The sequence below is a fragment of the Neolamprologus brichardi genome, chromosome 4 (genome assembly GCF_056152115.1).
Source record: "Neolamprologus brichardi isolate AB-2024 chromosome 4, ASM5615211v1, whole genome shotgun sequence".
Classification (NCBI taxonomy): domain Eukaryota; kingdom Metazoa; phylum Chordata; class Actinopteri; order Cichliformes; family Cichlidae; genus Neolamprologus; species Neolamprologus brichardi.
In genome coordinates, this window is record NC_142107.1 from 4,878,470 (window position 1) to 4,899,253 (window position 20,784).

The 20,784-nt window shown below is 40.9% G+C and overlaps 3 protein-coding genes across 4 annotated transcripts; 2 read left to right on the forward strand and 1 right to left on the reverse strand.

The window, feature by feature from the left end:
- Window positions 1-2,474: 2,474 nt before the first annotated feature.
- drg2 (developmentally regulated GTP binding protein 2) lies at window positions 2,475-8,825 on the reverse strand. Its single transcript, XM_006798023.2, has 14 exons — window positions 8,748-8,825; window positions 8,435-8,530; window positions 8,031-8,191; window positions 6,586-6,675; window positions 6,438-6,498; window positions 6,050-6,140; window positions 5,872-5,944; window positions 4,917-5,007; window positions 4,707-4,804; window positions 4,455-4,531; window positions 3,459-3,547; window positions 3,284-3,342; window positions 3,125-3,178; window positions 2,475-2,832 (listed from the first exon to the last, which is right to left on the reverse strand). The coding sequence occupies exons 2-14, from the start codon at window positions 8,496-8,498 to the stop codon at window positions 2,746-2,748; spliced, it is 1,095 nt and encodes a 364-aa protein (XP_006798086.1). The 5' UTR covers window positions 8,499-8,530; window positions 8,748-8,825; the 3' UTR covers window positions 2,475-2,745.
- On the forward strand, window positions 8,818-11,396 carry gfer (growth factor, augmenter of liver regeneration (ERV1 homolog, S. cerevisiae)). Of its 2 annotated transcripts, none has more exons than XM_006798022.3 (3): window positions 8,818-9,240; window positions 9,514-9,725; window positions 9,920-11,396. In XM_006798022.3, the coding sequence occupies exons 1-3, from the start codon at window positions 9,052-9,054 to the stop codon at window positions 10,080-10,082; spliced, it is 564 nt and encodes a 187-aa protein (XP_006798085.1). In that variant the 5' UTR covers window positions 8,818-9,051; the 3' UTR covers window positions 10,083-11,396. The 2 variants fall into 2 exon arrangements, with proteins under 2 accessions (XP_006798085.1, XP_006798084.2); XM_006798021.3 differs by having other exon boundaries at window positions 8,823-9,273.
- Window positions 11,397-12,997: 1,601 nt separating this feature from the next.
- On the forward strand, window positions 12,998-20,550 carry syngr3a (synaptogyrin 3a). Its single transcript, XM_006798025.3, has 4 exons — window positions 12,998-13,196; window positions 15,061-15,295; window positions 16,754-16,899; window positions 17,623-20,550. Exons 1-4 carry the CDS (start codon window positions 13,095-13,097, stop codon window positions 17,836-17,838), a joined length of 699 nt encoding a protein of 232 aa, XP_006798088.1. The 5' UTR covers window positions 12,998-13,094; the 3' UTR covers window positions 17,839-20,550.
- The last annotated feature ends 234 nt before the right edge of the window (window positions 20,551-20,784 follow it).

The window sequence follows — 20,784 nt, forward strand, 5'->3', positions numbered from 1 at the left end:
TTTTCTTTTTGTCTTCTTATCTGTTTTGGCAGTTTTGACATTGTCATAATGCTTTCAGGGGTCACAAAACTCAATACCCCATTATTATATTAAAACTAAACCAAAAACTGAAAGTGTGAATGACTATTATGATAAAATGAATTAGGAATAAATAAATAAATAGATGCAGACTATATAACGTAATTTTGGTTAATAGTATTTTTAGTATATTTTCAGTATAAGAATAGTGAAAGTCACACCTTTTTTTTCCCTTCCCTCGCTTGTGCTGCCCCCTGGTGGGCTGACTTTGCATACCATGGTTAAAAACTGTCTCTGACACTAATATAAATCACAATAAAGCTAAACGTTTCCAAAGAGTAAATACTAAACTAAAACAAACAACCTCAGTCTAAACTAAAAACAGAACAAAAATTAAATATAAGAAAAGAAAAAAATTACAGACTATGATAACTGCAGTAGAGAGACAGGAAAGACTTTTAGTGTGAAAAACAGCCACACTGTCTCAGCAGGTCATGACCCTGGCCCTCGTGTTATCATTGTCTTATCTCAAAGGTAAGATGCACTTATGGTTTCAGTTAACCACAAGGTGCAGCAGTTGTGGAGCTATAGATGCGTTGGTGACTCATAGGTAACCCAGTCAAGTGTTATTCACCAAGCTGTGAAAAAAGTTATTTATATCCAGGAATTACAAGCTACTTCTTCCTGCTGTCTTTAACTCTCACACACTAAATGTGCTCTCTCAGCTCATTGCTTTAAACAGCTAATGAACAAGGACATAACTCTAGTTCATGGACACCTGCACCCCACACATTCACTCACGCTTAGCCATGCCATATGGAGCCAAACAGCATCAAGTGTCATACCTGCACCACTCAGCACACACCCAGCCAACAGTACCTTTGTTTCTGCTTCTGCACCACGGTATCATCCCACCATCTCACCTCTCCTGCTCAGGTAATTTCAAAGCAGAATATCTCCATCCATGACACACTCCGATGAGACATCTTTAAGGCATCTTGAAGTACAACCCTGTCAACTCACAGCCCCTCTCTCTCTTTCTAGTATAAAGCATCCACTCAGTCCTTGTCTCCTAGACTGAAGAGATGCTTGTGAATTTTTAATGGCCCTATTATGCTTGTGTGCGCGTGAGTGAATGGGGTCCATTGGCTGGGAGTCCACACTTTCTGAAAGACAAATGGTCAGCTCGCTTTGGAGCGTTGGATACAGCTATACAAACAATTCGGCTGCAAGGATGGGAGCAGTATGGGAGGGGGAGCTCAGAGGGGACATTCCCATCTGCTACTGTGCACCTGAAGGATTCATGTGACAAAAACATTTTAAAGTCACAGCTGGCCTTTTGTGATAGTCTTTATCATTGTTAGTTAGACCTTTGTAGGATTCCCATTTATTTGGGACTGTTTCTACCACTACGCCTTTCTACTTAAAAGGGAGTTGCCTGTGGCTTTAGTGCAAATCCAATTTGACACATATGAAGGGAAAAGACTTGCCTTTTCTCACCCTTGACCTTAAGCTTATGATGATGTAGGCATGCAGTTTGGTTCATACATTTTTGGACAATGATAATTTTTGTTATTTTGGCCTACTTCTCAACTTTTCAAAGAAGAGCTTTGAAGAAATGTGGAGAACTATTCCTGAAGACTGAGGTGGTCAAGCTTGTTAGAATTGTTGAAACACTGTTTTTGCCCTATATACTCCATTTATACTTATGTTTGTGCATAAATTACTGCAGCCATTTTACCCAGAAAATATGAAACTATTAAAAAAATAAAGGGTGGTTTGAGGTTTTTGGATAGTACTATTGCTTGCTTTAATGGTTACTACATAGCTTGAATTGCTTAATAATGCACTTAAACTGAAAACAATTAATTAAATCTTTAAAAATAAATGGTATGAAGTCCAAAATACAATCATAATTACAACAGAAATATGAGTAAAAGCAGAAAGTAGAATAAAATAGAACAGCTAGTGCTGCTACAAGTTTGTTTACTCGGCATATAAATTCAAAGGCATCATTGCTCTGACAATGGAAAAAGTTCACATAGCAAAACAAATTAATTAAAAATAATTGCATGTTCACATAATGAATTTCTGAGCCTCATTCTGCTGGATGGTCTCTTCCTGCTAAAAGGGAGTTCTTCCTTCCCACCACAGCCGAATGTCACTCATTAGGATTTTCTGATTGTTGGCGTTGTCTTTACAAATCACCTTGAGACGACTTTTGTGGTGAACCTGTGCTATGCAAATACAATTTAACTGGAGTATTATTGCTATAAATGACCAAATTCAAAGTCACAATAAAATGCCAAAAAGTAATCTTTACTTTGACAAAAGAAGTGTAACAAAAAATAATAATATTAATAATAATAAAGGACACAAAAACATACATGGTTTGCATGCGCCTCAATCTAAGATTGAGATAAGGCTACAAATAAAACACACATAAAAAGACTGGAAATGTTGTATGGACTTTATTCTATCTGTATTCTCTCTGAATCAATGCATCTTGTGTTCTCTTTATCTTAATCAAAAGGTAAAATGCACCATTTTCTGTCCTTATCCAATTCTTGTAAGGTCTTTGATTCACTGCCTCTCTTAATTTCCATATACAAAATAAGGATGGTGGGTATTATTTTGTTTTCATTCTCTACTACACAGTTTATTTTTTCCTCCTCTCCTGGCGAGTTCTTCCTCTGTCCAAACAGAAGCTTTTCTTCTTCTTTTCTTTTACTTCTTAACAATTTGGATGACGTCCTCGTGCTCCATGATGTGCGTTAGGCCCACTCTCTGGGGGCTGTACTTGGTACTGGTTCCCTAAAAGACCGAGAGACAACACATTTTAGTTCCCCTTCAATCAAAGGGCTTCATGTTCAAGTGTAAACTGTAAATGTATTTGGCTTCTCTGCTCTATGTTTCAAAATGAGAATTTTGCTTTACATCTCTAGTAGAAAGAAAGTGACTGTTCTAAATGCCCTGTGACCAGGACGTCAGCAGACTATGTTTACTCTAGTCAAGAGTACAATTGTACAGAGTTAGCTCAAACGGTTTATAGGACAAGCAGAAAATGTGTCTCTGAAGATCGTTGACCCTGGAAACTTGAACTTACCCAAACCAGGGCATATTTGAACTGGCTGGCTAAAGTTCTATGGATTCGATGACACTGCAAGTATTTAAAGACAAACATTAGACTGTGCACATACAAAAAGTTTGCTTCTAACTTATTATGCATGTAAAAGCATCTGATTTGAAAATGTGCTTTCCTTACCACATGTTCTACACTTGCTCCTCTTCTCATGATAATGGCATCATTAAAGTCGGGGCGCTCTAACAGAGAAAGTAGAAAAGGGTAAATTCATTTAGATCTAGTGTATATTCATCCATGTAAGACAAAAGTCTCACAAATGACTAAGAGAAAAATACATGTGTGCACATGTGGATACCTCCTCTTTTCTTTGTATAAATGCAGATCAGAGCCAGATATTCCCACAACCTTTCCAGAAGGTAATCCAGATTCAGCTTCATCCCACAACTGAAACATACAGTCAGAAAAATAGGATACTTTTACCTCCTTCATACAAACAGAAAAGGTGTGAAGTGACTGCTCTCATTTGAGGGAAAAAAAACCCAACATCTCTATGAATCCCTCCAACCTTCTAATTAAGCTGAAAATGGGACCAAAGAGGCAAAATAAAGGAATTCCTTCTGTGCTGCTGCAACTACACGAGCATGAGTGAATCACAATTATATAAGTTACATTGTTTTACTTAAGCCAGCAGGTTTCATGTGTCTGTTTCTTGTATTTTAAAAGTGACTAAAGAGACTGGACTGAGCCATATCATATCGTTCTCAATGATACCTGTATACATTTTTATATAATCTAAAAATGTCATATCGCAATATCATTGCTATAGCAACGTCATGTGTTTAGATTCCCAGGCATGTCCCCCATGATTACAATTATTTAGTAATAAGGCACTTAAAGGGAGCTATTTCAGAGACCTTCAACTAGTCAAAATACTTTTTAAATGTAAACAAAGGAGACGACGAGTGCCACTGGAGCACACACAAGCTTAGCTTCATGTGGATAGAAGTTACTAACACAACTTAAGCTGCTTTAGAGTTCACATTTGCATCATGCTCGGTCACTGGATATAATGCTGCTGCTGGCACTCAAATTAGGTGGTGTCATCAGTGACAGCTCACTGGAAAAGGAGGATGGAAAATATCCTTCATTTAATGACACGAACAAACACTGCTTCCTGCAAACATCAATAAAACGTTACGTTTTTTCCCCCTTCATTGTCGGAAATTGTCAGCGTTATTGCAAAGTTTCTTAAAATATCATGATTTGATTTGGACTCTACTCTGGAGCCAGTTAGCTAACTGACATTCATTATGGTGTTTAGTTCTTGTAAACCTGTGGAAAGATATCTGACCTGATGACAACACTGTGAGGTCTGCGTGCTAGGCGGTCCACTTCCTCAATGGAGATTTGATCCACCTTATTGTACACCTGTGAACACACACACAAGTCAAAGTTCAAGAGATGTGCCTAATATCTCAAAATTATTTCCCTTTGATCGAAAATGTCCAGGTTTTGTTATGAGTCAAAAAACAGAAAATCATCTCAAATTTCTCTAAAATGACAAGGAAGCTTCTAAATAAGTCCAAGGCGTTAACTGACTCACATATAGGCAAGGCATGTAAACTCTGTTCCCAACAATGACGTCAATGAACTCGTCTGGTGTGCAATCCTCCCTGAAGAGAACCTCTGCATTAAAGATTTCTGAGGAGCAGAATTAAAGGAATAACCAGACACTTCTGCAGCCTACTCACAAATTATGTCACAGAAATGCTAACTGGGCTAAATGTACATCAAAGAGATCAACGAAGGATACTATATTCATGAAGTATGAGCTGAACGAGCTTCTCTGAGCACTGGGTGAGGGGAACTGTGGAGTTGAAGGAGAGGCCGCCACCTTTCTTGGGCTACAGGGGAAGAAAAAAAAACAAACATTTGCGCTGAAATTTGTTTGTTTTTCAGTTTCAAAAATACCAGTGATACATAAAGTGGTCACTTGTGGTATATCATGATGTCTGTAGCTAAAAGCAAAAAGCAGAATCGCACATCACAAAGAATCACTTAGAGGAAAACATCAAATCCCTGCTTTGTGCATATAGGGTATTATTAGTATAGTTATTCAGACTTTTGCAGAGGAGAGACAGTGGCTATACTGGACAAAGGATGCTGAATATGGAGCTGCAAGGCAGGAGGCAAAGAGGAAAACCTGAGAGGAGACTCAAGTGAAGGAGGACATGTAGAGAGTTGGTATGACAGAGGAGAATGCTAAAGACAGGGTTAGATGGAGGCAGATGATCTGCTGTGAACTCCAAAAGGACCAGCTGTACAATAACAAAAAGATTATTATAGTTAAAGTTATTCGGTGTTAATAATATGCCAGTTCAGTTAGGTAACTCAAAGATAACTCTGCCGTCCAGGATGTTTGATATTTGCGCCGTCTCAGAGAGTCAACTCAATTTATTTAATGTGCACCATGAAAGATTAACTCCGGTAACTCAAACTGGCAGGAATTTAGAACAGATGTATAGATAAAAATATAAATATCTGCAAATGTTTAGTGTATTGATAATGTATTGCAAGAGTCAGGGAAAGAGCAGACTGCTGTGTTGATATTTTGCTAAACCCCTTCAGTAGTTATTGCCACCATCAAATCAACATTTACATATAGAGAACAAACAGCCAAATGGCTGTTAGTGGATGCTGTTTACAATCTCCTTATTTCAGTTATTCCAACTGTGAGACAAAAAAAAGGACAAATATACACACTGTACCTTGAAATAAATATTTGGTTTTGTTCTGTTGAGTCTGATGCCCACTGACTCCAACTCCTTTTCTAGAAGTGCCCTAAAAACAAACAAAAAAACAAACAAAGGATATGTTTGGATAAGAATTCTAAATAAACACTTGTGTGTCCCTGAAACTCCATCCAAGCTCTCCAAACTCACAAACCTCTGAACATCTCCTTTGGTGGCATCTAACATCATGACGACAACATCTGCTGTCCTGGCAACAGCGATCACCTGTCGACCTCTACCCTTGCCTATAAGAAGTATAAAAGTTAGAGATCAGCTTAACACAACAACTACAAATTAAGGTCTTTTATTCATGTTTTTTTTTCACAGTTTTTAGAAGCACTTACTTCCACAGGTATGATTTGGTTTTCCCATTCCTCACAATATTATACACAGCAACAAAATACATGTAAAATCATATTCATCTGTTTATAAATAATTCTAACCACAACTATAAAAACCACACCCTTATACCTAAATATTAAAGTCTCTGTTCACTTTAAATTTAAAGTGACAAAATATAAAAATATAAATCCTAAGTGTACCTTGAGCAGCACCCTCAATGATTCCCGGCAGATCTAGCAGCTGGATGTTGGCCCCTTTATACTGAGGGAAAACAGAGTAGAAGAGTTTCAAGATGCAGCGCTTAACACACTGTATGTGTCAAAATATCTTTAATGTAGATGTGTGTACCTCTATGACACCAGGTATGCAGGTGAGGGTCGTGAACTCATAGGAAGCAGCTTCACTTTCCGTTGATGTCATCAAGCTAAGGAAGGTGGACTGCAGAACACAGCACAGAATGAAAGAGTCAACGTTAGCCAAAGATGGTGTTTTAGTATGTTACGCAGCCTTTTGAAATGTTTGCAGTGTTACAAAGGCAAAGGGAGTCATTCTCTCTCACATGAAACACTAACTGTACCCCAGAGTTCTTCTGTTACTTGCTTCAGCCACCAAAATGCGCCAAGCCTTACACGTGAATTATACTTCTGCATCAGATCTATGCCATAAACAAAACCCCATTCTAACCCTATGCTGGAACCTTCTACATAACCTGACGTTCACCTGCAGGGGCAGCAGGTGACCCTGACACCCTCCTCCAGCTCATCTAAGGCAACACTGAGGCCTTCCCAAGCCAGCTGAAAGATGGGCCTCAGACATCCTCCCATGCCTGAAACACATCACCTAAGTATGGTCCAGGAGGCAACCCAGTCAGATGCCTGAACCATCTGTCCAGAGCTTGTGGCCACAGTGGAGGATCAGAACATGAGCTGGTAAATCAACAGCTTTGCTTTCACGATCAGCTCTCTCTTCACCACAACCGACTACCAGTCTGTTATAGTACTGATGCAGCACCAATTAAACTGTCAATCTCTCGCCCCACTATTCCCTTACTTATTAGCAAGACCCTGAAATATAATTCCCACTTGTCCCAGCTTTGGAGTGAGCACTCCACATATTTCTGGCAGAGAACCATGGCCTTGGACTTGGAAATTCTAATTCTTTTTTCCATCGCCTTGTACTCGGCTGCAAAGCTCCCTGAACAAGCTCGAGGTTGCCGCTCAATGAAGCCGAAGAATATCATCATCCAGCAGAGACGAGATTCTGAGACCACCAAAGCAGAAGCCCTGGACCAACTAGCTATTCCTATGAATTCTGTCCATATAAATCACAAAGACTCCCCTTAAAACTAATTTAAACAACAAATAAGAGTTATGGCATGCAACTAAATTTTATTTTGGCCTTACCTTTGTCATATGGGCTAAGCAATCAGAACAAACTGGACTGAAGTTTTTTTTTTTGTTTTTTTTTTTAAGAGACAGGGCTTAAATCTAAGCCCTTCAGAGGGTGACAAGAGGTGTTGCTACAAAGTACAAGCAAACATTAATGCTCAAAATTACCCTTTTTAAAGCCTTTAAAAGTTATTCCAGAAAAAAATCCAAAATAAATTAAGATCCAGCAAATGATCAGAATAAGGCATGCGTCAAAGAAACCTGAACATACTAAAATTTACCCTGTTTTCTCGTGGTAGGATTATGGAAAAATAAAGACATTATTAGAGGAAGACAAGTACAAACTCCTTTATCTTCTACGTCCAGACCAGGGAACACAACCCACCGTCCACCATGTTGACATACCTTACCCACAGAGGGGAAACCGATGAGAGCGACACGGGCATCTCCTGATTTCATGACATCGAACCCCTCTCCTTTGGCTCCTGCTGACTTGGAGGGCTCCAGAAGTTGAGCTCTGTATTTGGCTAGCTTGGCTTTGAGCAAACCCAGATGGTACTCAGTGGCTGGAAGTAAGAGTGAATGGAAAGGGGGAATAATGGAGCTGTTAATGCTGCAATTAAAATAACAACAATTAAGTTGTTTTTAAATTGTACTTAACATATGCATAAACAAAAGGTGGAAATAAGACTAAATATTGATTCGTCTTGAGGTATAATGCAACACTCATAGCTGACAAACACACACAGCTGGGTGCAAGTTGGTCCATTGTGGCGCTAACGGTTAGCGCTGCGACTTCTCCCTCTCACCTTTGTTTTTCTGTGTTCGAGAAATTTCTTTCTCTATTTCCGCGATTTTCTCCAGGATCCCCATGGCTGAAGTTCAGACAGGTGTCAACACTTACACTGTTAAAAAAATCAGCAAATAAAAAAAAAAGAAACGTGTCACTCCAGAGTTGTTAGCTTTGTTAGCCGCCCGGCTAACCGGGCAACTAGTAACACTTTAACAGTTGAGAAACAACAACAAAAACAGCGAGTGAGGATATGTCAAAGCAAGCGAGCACCCGAATACAACACGGGTAATGTCAACAGCTTAAATTATTGAAATACTGTAGAAAATTACACTTTAGCAGAGGATACACTCAACAGCATGCACAGTTAACCGACATCACCAACCGGAACACGGTCCGTTCCAGTGAAATGTCCGGGAGGAAACAAGAAAACTCGGGGAAACTTTTACCGCATGTGTCGATGTCGTTACATCAGTCGGGGAAGTGACCGCTTGTGACCATGACACTGTCGCCACGGTAGAGGAAATATTAAAGAGCATTTACCCGTCCACTAAGAGGCATTCGCATTTTAAACAGATATACGTCCATGCCTGTAAACTGTTCAGTTGGCGGTATTAGCTTATACGTAAAGCAAGCATGGCTGCGCCCACAGGACCAAAAGGATCACAGGTGCCCTCTGCGTTTGAAGGATTCCCCTTTCCAATAGCTGGCAGACCACCGGAGGACAGCTCCGGTAAAGAGCAGGAGCAGACCGGGGATGTGAAAAAGAAGCCATGCAGAGCTTGTACGGACTTTAAATCGTGGATGAAGATGCAGAAGAAGCAGGCGACAACTGCTAGTGGTGGTGGTGCTGCACAGGTGACACGATGGAGTCAGGCTGGAAACTTGACAAATTACTTTGACGGTGTAAAGTTTATGATGTCGTAACATTGTGATTCACTGTTTTAAGATTTGGTTGTGATGGCAGCCAGCAAACTGGAGAGATATCAATGATGTATTTGTGATAACCAAACAACCATAAATCATTCATTCACACGGGGCAGCAGGCCACTAGTCTCTCTTGAATTCATCAGGTGACTGTCTGTGTTGATCCTGCAGGAGACAAAAGCTGCAGATTCAGAGCCACAAGATCCCCAGTGTCCGCTGGACAGGGAAGAGCTGGGCCGCAGCACGTGGTCCTTTCTGCACACTATGGCCGCGTATTACCCGGATCATCCATCTACCACTCAGCAGCAAGACATGGGGCAGTTCATCAACATTTTCTCCAAGTTCTTCCCGTGTGATGAATGTGCACAAGACCTCAGGGACAGGTCAGAACCACACGAGTGCCACCAGATTTAATGTACAGGGCTGAAAGTCACATATCAGCACTTGCGCACATCTTCACACATAAAGGATCTTAGAAATGATTCGGCATGTTTTACTCTTTTATTTACCACCCTGACACTTTCAGATGCTTTAGGATGAAATGTCACGATCACCAAACCACTTTTCCTCTCCACAGATTGAAAACCAATCAGCCGGACACTAGCAGCCGCCACGCTCTTTCTCAGTGGTTCTGTCGTCTTCACAACGACATCAACGTCAGGTTGGGGAAGCCTGAGTTTGACTGTTCCCGTGTGGATGAGAGGTGGAGAGATGGATGGAAAGATGGCTCCTGTGATTGAGTGATTGTGCTGAGAGAGATTTGAAGACTCGAGTAAACCCCGTCGTCGGTATAAAACACCACTAAACTGAGCTCATGTTTGAGTGTTGGGTTTTTCTGGTTTTGTTTTAATATAGTATAATTAATCTATTAATAAAATTAAAGATTACATAATAGTTTTCCTCGGTGTTTCTTGAGTTCAGATCTTTTCAGTTCAGTTTTATTTGTAAAGCACTGAAACATAAAAACAGTTTTCTGCAATATTATAGAGAGAAACTCAAAACACTAAACTCAAGATTCTAGGTTATATTATAATCCTCTCCTTGTTGGAAGTGCTTAACCAGGTATGACTCTCACTTGACCCTTAGAGCAAAGACACTTGTGTATTGGTCTGTTATCACCAACCCTTAGTGCTGTGGAAACATCTCGAGTCTTCATTTCTTTATATTTTGCTTCCCAAGAGACAGATTTTCTTGTAATTTTTCAAAGTGGTCCTAAGAAATAGTTCTCCAGGCTTTCTGAAAGTCTTTCAAAGTTTATCTTTGGACATCCAAAGTAGAGCTGTGAATGTCCTTCAAGAAACCCGGAGAACTATTAATGAAGACTACTCAAAGCAGTGGTGGGGAACTCCAGGCTTCAAGGGTCGGTGTCCTGCAGGTTTTAGATATCACCCTGGGTTAACACACCTGAATCAAATGATTAGTTCATTAACAGGCCTCTGGAGAACTTCAAGACATGTTGAGGAGGTCGTTTAGCCATTTAAATTGTCTGTGTTGGATGCATCTAAAACCTTCAGGACACTGGACCTTGAGGCCTGGAGTTCCCCCACCCCTTACTCAAAGAAAAGACAAGAAAGCTGCCTAAGAGAGTTCAGACTGTGTTGAAGAATAAAGGCAGTCATAGGAAATATTAACTTTCATTTTGTCTTGTATACTATATTTTCATGTAATTTTGGATGTTCCAGTATATCACTGCACCTATTTCCCACTTTCCCAGCAAAATATAGAGAAAAGAAGAGTGGTTCAAGACTTTTGATAAAGTACTGTAAATTTTGGACCAGTAAAATTTCTAAATTTCTGTCATTTATTTTTTTTACTATACACTATGCAGTGTTTTGTCTGCTGGTCTGACAAAGTAATCACTCAACAGAAATCACTAGACTGTGTAAACGTGTGACAGAAATGTGTCTGTTTTCCAGAGGGAATAAAACATATCAAATCTAATCAAAATGATTGCATTTGTGAAAATTTAAACACACTGACTCAAAAGACTACATTAAAGCTCTTATTTTGAAGAGTTCTTATATTTGTTTTACTGATCATATAATTTTTTCTCTATTTATGCCATATTCTCCTGCCATATCAATCTTTAACCTTGTCTAGAATTATTTCCTTTATAACCCTAGTGTCATCACACATTCAGTTTATTTCCTCTAACATAGACTATTAAACTACAGAAAACATTAGTGACTTCTAGTGGTGTCAGCCATAAATGCACTTCATTGTATAAATCAACACATCTACTGCTTCAGTGGCCTTTCTCAGAACACTTTACATAAAACAATTCACTGAATATTAAAAATGGCACATTTGTTTTTCTCCAGGTGTAATAATATAATATTTTTTAGTATTCACAATGCACTGGTTGTACAGCCAAGTTGCATTTATTTAATTTATGTAGTATTTATTGAATCACAAACCATGTGTCCTCAGGCAGTGTACATAAATTTACCAGGCATGACTTGTAAACCTGTGCTGGGATTTTTAGTAAGGCTGATAATGTTGATTTTTATGGTTCAGTCATCATCGAGGATTCATGAATGAATAAATATCCCATGATGAGACACTTGTGACTATACTTTCTGTGGTATTTGGCATTCCTGCACCATCATAAGACTTTTCTTTATTCCATATTTCATAATCGCAGAGTGTTTGTGACTGTGGCACGCACAGTCTCACCCACTGTATTGTTTATAGCCTGCTTAGCTGGATGCTAACTTATATGAAACTCCTGGAATAGTTGTAAAGCTGTAGATTTAGATGGTGCTCAGGACAACAAAGACATATGCTCAGGGTTAGGAGATTTAAGCAAAGTTTACTAGTAATTCAAAACAGTAATTTTATAGACTAAAATCCAGTTCATCCACGTAAAATATCTGAGGCTGACCCATACTGAAAGTGCCAAAAGCTTCAAAAGCTCACTGATTGCATTACCAACAACCAAGCTAACCTTAACCTTTTTAGCAGACGATAAGTGGTGATGTGTGCTTAACATTACAAAACATGCCAAATTTAAACCTCCTAAACAGAGAGCTTGAAACACTAAAATGGAAATCTTGTTAATTTAAAATTTACAAGAAAGGTTTTATACTTAATTTAATGTCGGACAATCCTCCACAGGCTCCCAGAATGCATTGTTGTTTGTAGAAGTTTACTGTATTTTTAAAAATACAGCATAAAATAATAATAAAATCATGTAGTTCTTACAGTAATTTGTAACAGTGCTCTTTAATAACCTTATCCCAGATTGGGTTTCCTTTCTTTTAAACTTTTATTTGTTTACATAAAGTTTGGCCAAAGATTTGGGAAAAGTATGGCAACATAAGCTGTCCCACACGGGTATTGTGTACTCTGTTTTTGCCATTATTAATCCCACTAACCTACTGCAAAAGCCCTTTGAGGTCAAACATAAATGTGTATTTGATTAACCTGTTCTATTTTGAACCAACAACATTGGTCCAAGTGGCCTCCATCGTTTTGTCCCCGCTCTCACGTGCTATCCTCCTATAATTTTATTCCATTATCCTGTTTTATTCCTGTGTAACAACATTAAAGTGAGCTCTGGCATAAATGGCCTATCCCGCTCGTCCGTAGCGTGGGCACGTTCTGGCTCCTGCACGTTCTCCACCGAGCGCCCGCGCGCCGTTTGGGAGCGCGCAGGACCCGTCCCTACAGCAGCGAGCAGCAGCGCATCCATCCTGCCGTGGAGCCGGGAGCGTGGAGCCGCGAGGAGCGCACACACAGAGCGACAGAAGATGGACGGAGTGGGATCGTTCGGAGCGGGCCGGACCGGGTCCACTATCGACCCGATTACCTTCGCCAAGCAGCCGCAGACCATCATCAGAGTGCTGTCCTGGGTGAGAGCGGGTTTTCACGGTACTGCCGTGTGTGTGTGTGTGTGCGGGGGGTGGGGGGGTCCTCTCTGTTGTCGTTGCTGCGCGAAACCAGTGACGTGTTTTCCCTGTAAATACAGGCTCGATAAATCCACCAAAAGCTGATAAGGATGCGGTGTAAATGGAGACATGAAATCAATGTTAATGCTGGGGGTGATTTACAGAAATGTGCTGTACAGGGTGTAACCAGGGCCTGGTGCTTATCTGACACCGTGACCAGTGATTTCACTACAGATGTGTGTGTTTGTGAGGTGTAAACGACCTCTCCTCACCTATTCTCTTTCCCTTTTTTTTTAACATGCCACCTGCCAGTTTTTAACAAACACTGAGCAGCAGACTGGATTGTGCTGAAAATAAGAGAGGCACATCCATATTCACTCATCAGCATTCACGTTTCTGGGCAATTGTGCTACTTATTTACGGTCCCATTCACCTACCACTTCTTATTTATCATTTCACCTGTCGTTTACACTGCTAAGTCACAATTTTCAGCTCATGATTTTGCTGATTTACCCCTACACTGCCGTCGCCGTTCGTCATCCCACCTGTGATTGGTCCGCGATCGTCGTTACGCACGGAGGGCCACGAGAAGCTTCGTGCCCTGACGTTTCGTGTAGGCTAAACGCATCACCTCTGGGTGACACGGAGAAGGTCTTCCTCAATGGTGCCAGGACCTCAAAAGGAAGACAGTGGATCGTATGCAATTAATGTCATCATCATCATCACGTGATTTTAAAGAATTTGACTGGATGCAGAGGTTGCCACGTCGCGTTAAGATACGCGCTGTGATGTACTTATGCAGAAAAAGCTCCCTCACTTTATAGCTGTGGCCACTCAAGATGGAGCATTTTAAACTCTGCTTGATATACGTTAAGGTAGCCCTATGCTTCCAGCCCCATGTGGTACTTTCCACCACTGCAGTGGCAGTTTACAGAAGACAGTATACCAGGAATCTATTTCAGGAGGAGGGGGAAATGAATTCTTGTCTGTAGTGGGAATCCACAGTAAACAGGCAATTAGGTTAATGCCTTTTCCTTTCATTTGTTTGACAGAAAAAAAGCTATTCGACAGTTAGAAATCTCATAGCAGACCGCAGGGATTTTTTTTAATTAAGGAAGAAGCGAATCAAAGTTTAGAACAGGCAGGTAAAAGGAGAAGCCAACCCTCAAAAAGACATATTGTTTTTAAGCAGCTTTTACTTTTTTATCACAACGTTTCACTAAAAGCACCCGAGTGTGCGTCTACTCAGATTAAATCCACACACGTGATTAGTTTAAAATGTGGACCTGACATTATTCCTTTGTGTGTCCCCTCCCCCTCTGTCATATGACCTACAAGCCCCCCCAGTAGGAGTGCATTTTTTCTTTGTGAGTGTGTGTGTCAGTCACATGGCCCTACTCTGCCATGAGTGTTAGTCAGCTGATCAACAGAGGGAAGAAGAAAGGCTGAAAATGAACTTGAGAAATTAAAGTTGGAGTTTATGGTAGTAGGTTAAGTGCAGTTACACACACACTGCCTCGGGACTGTGCGATTCTTTAGGGGAAGCGAAGCATCCACCTCTTCAGTCGGTCAGAGAGAATGAGGGGAAATTAGGCTAATGCCTTTTGGTTTGAGTACGCTCAGAGAGATGCTTTTGAGTAGTGTAGCCACAATCCCGCTTCCAGTGAGTCTGCGAGCAGTGTTTGTTTGCTGGAAAGACAGAAAACTGAAACAGTATCGCTTTAAATGGTGATCTGTTTTTGTTGTTTTCTTTAATCTAGCTCTTCCTTCCTGTCGCTCACTTTGTTCTGACTCTGACTCCACCCTCTACTTTCCCTTCAAACAACAGATATTTTCCTTGGTGGTCTTCGCCTCCATCGTGAATGAGGGTTATGTCAACATGGGCAGCGAGCGACTCCACTGCATCTTCAATAAGAACACAGACGCGTGCAACTACGGCGTGTTCGTGGGCCTGGTTGGCCTGCTGGCATGCTCCTTCTTCTTCCTGCTTGACTACAAGTTCTCCTCCATCAGCTCTGTTAAAGACAGGAAGAAGGCTGTAATGCTTGAGATCGGCTTCTCAGGTGAGGATGCGGACATGTGATGGGAGGTCTTGTTCGCAGACACAAGCAAACAGGGAAGGCACAGAGCATTTCTTGCAGGCTGTCCTGGTGTGTCTGAGTTATGACAGCAACAGGAAGTGATTTGTTTTTAAAAGGTCTTGCTGTGAGAAGAAATGAAGGAATAAAACAAAATACATCATCACTAGTGTATAATGCCGAACTGCGTAATGGGACTGTGCACTGGATGTTTTTGGAAAATGTATTTTTGATCTAAATGGCCACCTGGGCACTTCATTAGGTCCACCTTTCCATCTTATCTGCCAATCGCATGGCAGCAACTTAGAGCATTTATGCATGTAGACATGGTCAAGACGACCTGCTGAACTTTAAGCCTAGCATTAAAATGGGTAAGTGACTTTAAATGTGGCATTGGTTTTGATGTCAGGTATCTACTGGGAGTTTCCAGCACAATCATCTCTCAGGTTTATAGAGAGTGGTAAAAAAAAAAAAAAAAAGAAGGAGGAAATATCCAGTAAACAGCAGTTCTCTGGGGGGAAAAATGCATTGTTGATGTCAGAGGTCAGAGGAGAATGACAAGACCGTTTTAAGGTATGTGTAAGAGCATCTCTTAATGCACACCACATCAAACCTTGAAGCAGATGGGCTACAGCAGCAGAAGACCACACTAGGTGCCGTTTCTGTCAGCTAAGAACAGGGAACGGAGGCAACAGTTTTCACGGGGTCACCAAAATTTGACAAGGAGATTGGAAAAAACATTGCCTAGTTTCATGACTCCAACATGAAAGCATGGCACTCTCCTGCTTTGTGTCAACTGTGGTGTAATGGTGTGGGGAATATTTTCTTGGTACTCTTTGGGCCCCTTAGTACTAATTGAGCATTGTAAATGCCACAGCCTACTTGAATATTGGTGTTGATCATGTCCATAACTTTATGACCACAGCACACTGTTGAATCTGTGCCAGGTAGAGTTAGGGCAGTTCTGAAGAACAAATGGGGTCCAACATAGTACCAGCAAAGTGTACCTAAATAAGTTGGTTGATGAGTGTATGAAACCAATTATATACAGTGTGATACATGACTAGCATTGATTTCCTTGCTCAAATCAGAGCTGCACTTTGACAAATCACAGGCTAACCACTGAATGCCTAAATGGTCGGAAACTGAAGTGAGTGAACGAAGCCTGGAATCATGATTCAAAAGGCCAGAGTTCCCCAAAAATACCAAAAATGCTACAGATACCAGCTTGCTTCTTTATTTCAAATAACATTCAAAGGAATGAAACCTGTCACCTGAATTTAAGTTCTAAATAGTATTAAGGAGCATTTTATGTTTCTAAAAGGGAACAAAGAAGTGCTTCCAGCCAAAAAATTGGAGAAATCAACACCTACAGGTGTTCTTTCATCTATGTGGAACGCTAACGTTGAATAAACTATTAATTGCTCTGCTGGTTTCTGACAGGTTTCTGGACCTTTCTATACTTTGTAAGTTTCTGCTTCCTCGCCAATCAGTGGTCTCGGACCAGAGCTGAAGAGCTGCCACTCAACCAAGGAGCAGATGCCGCTCGGGCAGCAATCGCCTTCTCTTTCTTCTCCATAATCACCTGGGTAAGCCCCTCCAACCACCTAATAGCAAAACCACCTTTAACCCCCAGAGCTGAGGCTGGAAATCTCTCTGAGTTGATTCCATGTCTAAAGTTAATTATGAAACTCCAGCAGCAACTGGCCTTATGAGGCATTGATGGACGTATTTATTGAGACTTTGGATGTCTGCGAGACTTTCAAAAAGTTTCTTTTTTTTTTATTGTAATAGCTGTACTGATTTTCCTAAATGCTACCGCTGACATTGCCTTTATAAAATATAAATAAAAACTAATTAGAAGTTACAAAACTGTAATAACTGCCTGGCTCACAGTATACCAAAACCTGCTAAAGCACTTCTGTGATTAGCGCATACTGCAGTGTAGCTAGTTTAAGTCTAACTATAGAAATGTTATTTGTTTTAAGGCTTTTCTTTTGGACTCTCTCTTGGCTTCTTCTCGAAGTTTTATTGGTTGCCATGATGGGCTGTTTTGTTAGCTGTAAACTCAGTTCACTATTTTCCCCTCTTCTTTCTGACATTTTGTTGGCACAGACAAGCTAGCTAGCTTGTATAACTAGCTAACTAGCTTACCTATAAATTAGCTGGCTTTATTTCTACTAAATTCTATAAAATAAATCATAAAATTATTCTTTTTAAAACCTTTGTAATGTGCTTTTATGATTAGGAATACCTCACACTGAGTCTCAGACTCACTTTTCCTCTCTGTGGCCCTTTTCCCGGTCCTCCAGGCTGGTCTAACAGTGCGTGCGGTCCAGAAGTATCTGCTCGGCACAGACATGACACTGTTCACCACCGAGCACATGGACGGTGGCGCACCCACCCAGCCATACCCCTCCAACTCTCCGGGAGGCGGCGGCACCACCATCGAGACCACGGAGACCTACCAGAGCCCACCATTCACCGAAAACAACGCAGCACCCACATACCAGGTTCCCATTTACTAGAAAGGATAGACCTGGTGATGGTGGTGGAAGAAGAAGAAGACGACAGGGGAGAGGGATGCAGATAAGAGGAAACTGCTTTCTGTGATGTTACACGTGCAGTTGTTTATGTTGATCTGGGCTGAGTTTTCAGTAAGCGTTGAATTAGCGGCCTCTGATTCCTCATTTCTTCCTCTTGGTACCTTTTCCTTCCTGAACATTCCAGTTTTATCATCACTTTTGTACGCCTCTCTGTGGAGCAAGGCCACAGCACAGGTACGAGAGCTGATAAATCAAAAAGAAAAACAAGTGGAGGAAATGCAGAGCAGGAGGCCACTTTTGCCGACTTCAAACGCATTATGACAAAAATAAGTAAGAAAAAAAAGTGATCAACAAGTCAGTGACTCCACCACAACAAAGCAGTATTAGATCCCTAAAAATAGTGCAGGAGGCACTCGCATCCAGAGAGCACCCTTGTCTTATTCTTTTCATTTATTCCAAATCCCCTTTCATGCCAAACACTGCAGGGAATCGTTTTTCTTTTTCGTTTTTTTTTGTTGTTGTTTTTCTTTTTTAGCTAGAGTCTGGTCTTTCCTCGTATGTTCCCTGCTGCAGTTAGAAACCATCATCTGCATTAAATCTGCATGTTTCCAAACTTAGAGATCAACTAAGTGCCATACTGTACTGTGTGTTTCAGACAGTGACTTAATTTAGTAGTTTTCCATATGCTGTAAAGAAAACAAAAACAAAAACAAAACAAAAAAAACACAACGGCAATGTTTTTGTGACCAAGTGCAATATTTCACATTCTTATGTAAGTAGGTAGATGCAGTACTGTAGGTAAACTAGTTTAGGTCAATTTCAGGTGCTGTCTCAAATCACATGCAATTCTTTGGATTGTGCTGATAAGTCTCGACGATCTGACCACCCTGGTGACGTTTTGCAGGAAATGGAAGTTGTATCAGATGATCAAAGCGCTCCAGAGAGAGAGAGAAAGAGGGAATTTCTCTTCCATGGAAGCTGAGCTATTATATATATAATTAGAGAAGTTCAAATTGTGCTATATCATCCTTTCAGACATGTTTTAGTCTCCCTTAATGAAGTCTATCGCACATTTTAAAGCAAACGACACTCACGGTGCAAAATATAAATGGTGCAGTGTCACCCTGACTGAGCCGGTGTGATTTTGGGGGTCAGCCTGATTACACTTCAAATTCAGTGTGGAAACCTTCATCCTTATTGAATCACCATTCAATCTGGTATATTTCTGTGCCTGGCATGAATGGATTATTAAATGTACCTAATGGGCTCCTGCGCTGGAAGTGATTATTAATCCTGGAAAGTCAGTTACATGACTATTAAAAACACACACACACACACAAACTGATCAGGAGTTCGGTGGGAGGGTGGGGGCTTTTACAGGCTGTGCCCAGGGGGCCTTTGTCTCACAATCAATCCACGGTGCCAGGGAATGTATTCAGTGTGTTATTTGAGACAGCGCCCTGTGCTGACTGCTGTGTGTACAAAAATCAGGAGAGTGGGAGATATTCTGGGTAAATTATGTAGGTCCGTTTATGTTTACGTTTTAGAAGCTGCCAAACTGCCCTGTGTTCTTATTGCTGTCTTCTGATTACCACGTTACTACTACGTTACTACTATGTTGTTAATAGGATCTTCTGGAGGGTGGGGGGCAAAAGAAAGAATACAGTTGGGGGGGTGTTACAGATCGCTCGCTGGCTAATTCATTGATCCTGCAATCCTGCCATATTAAGGAGAGAGCGGCGGGTTGGGGTGTAATCATTAGTTGCCATGACGACAGGGTTGTGTGGATGTTGGTCACCAGGGGCCCTGATGTAGATAGTACCCATGCCAACCATGTCGGTGTGTAGCGGTGTCTGTGCTGTGCTTCGCGTGCACGCTCTCATCAGTGAATCTGTGGTGTCGTGTGGTGTGTGTGCGACCGTGCGAGTGTGTCCACGTGCACCATCATCGTGCACGAGGGACATGTAAGTCTGCACGCTTGTGTCCAAAGCCGTGAGTGTGTGCAGTCAGTTGGGTTCTGTGCTGCATCGAAGTTTGTTTTTTCTTTAACGTGCATTTATCAGAGAGTGGGAATCACGAGCGTGCTACGATATTTAATCATTTTGCCTCAGTAAAAACACTATTTAACCTCAGTGTCACTGATAAGGTATACATAATGCAAAGCAAATTAACTGGGCCAAATGTAAAAGAATTCTAGTTAAAGTGACACACATGACCAGTCAAAAGCCTTGCTTGCTGTTCTAATAGATCCAGTGTAAATGGTTATCTCTGCTGCGGCAGGACAACTGAAGCAATCGTCATAATAAGGAAAGAAAATTGTTTGTTATATATCGAATGCTGTGTCACTCCGACTCTGATAGGATGTTTTAGAAAGACTGGCAGCATCGGTGAAGCTGACAGGATCATTTTATATGTTTGTAACCGCAAATGTATCCATACTTTAAATTAACTTTCTGATTCCTCAGTTGTAGTTTTGCACAAGTGTGTACACACATTAAAAACGAAACAAAACTTAAAGTATTATTAAAAATCCAGATCCGGCCCTTGATTTCAGGGACTGGAGCTACAGGAAGCCAACAGACTGAAAATGTTAACTACTGTAGATATGTAGTTATAGAAAAAAAACTCCTATTCTGCAATAATAGAATTTCTGTGTGTCCTCAGTTCCAGCACTCAAATGAATAACACTGATCTACCTGTGATCTTTAAAACAAACCCAGTTTTACTCACCTCGCCGTCTGTCAGCGAGTGTTAAGTTAAGCATGTCTTTAAAACCGTGGGATAATCCAACAGTCCTGTCTTTCAGAGTTTTATTTTGGGACAGGGTGCAACGCCACTGGCTGCTGGACTACAGCTAGAATAGGGGACAGGAGTTAAGTCTATTTGTAAGAATTAAAGGACTACACTTTGTGTTTTAGCCCACCAGCT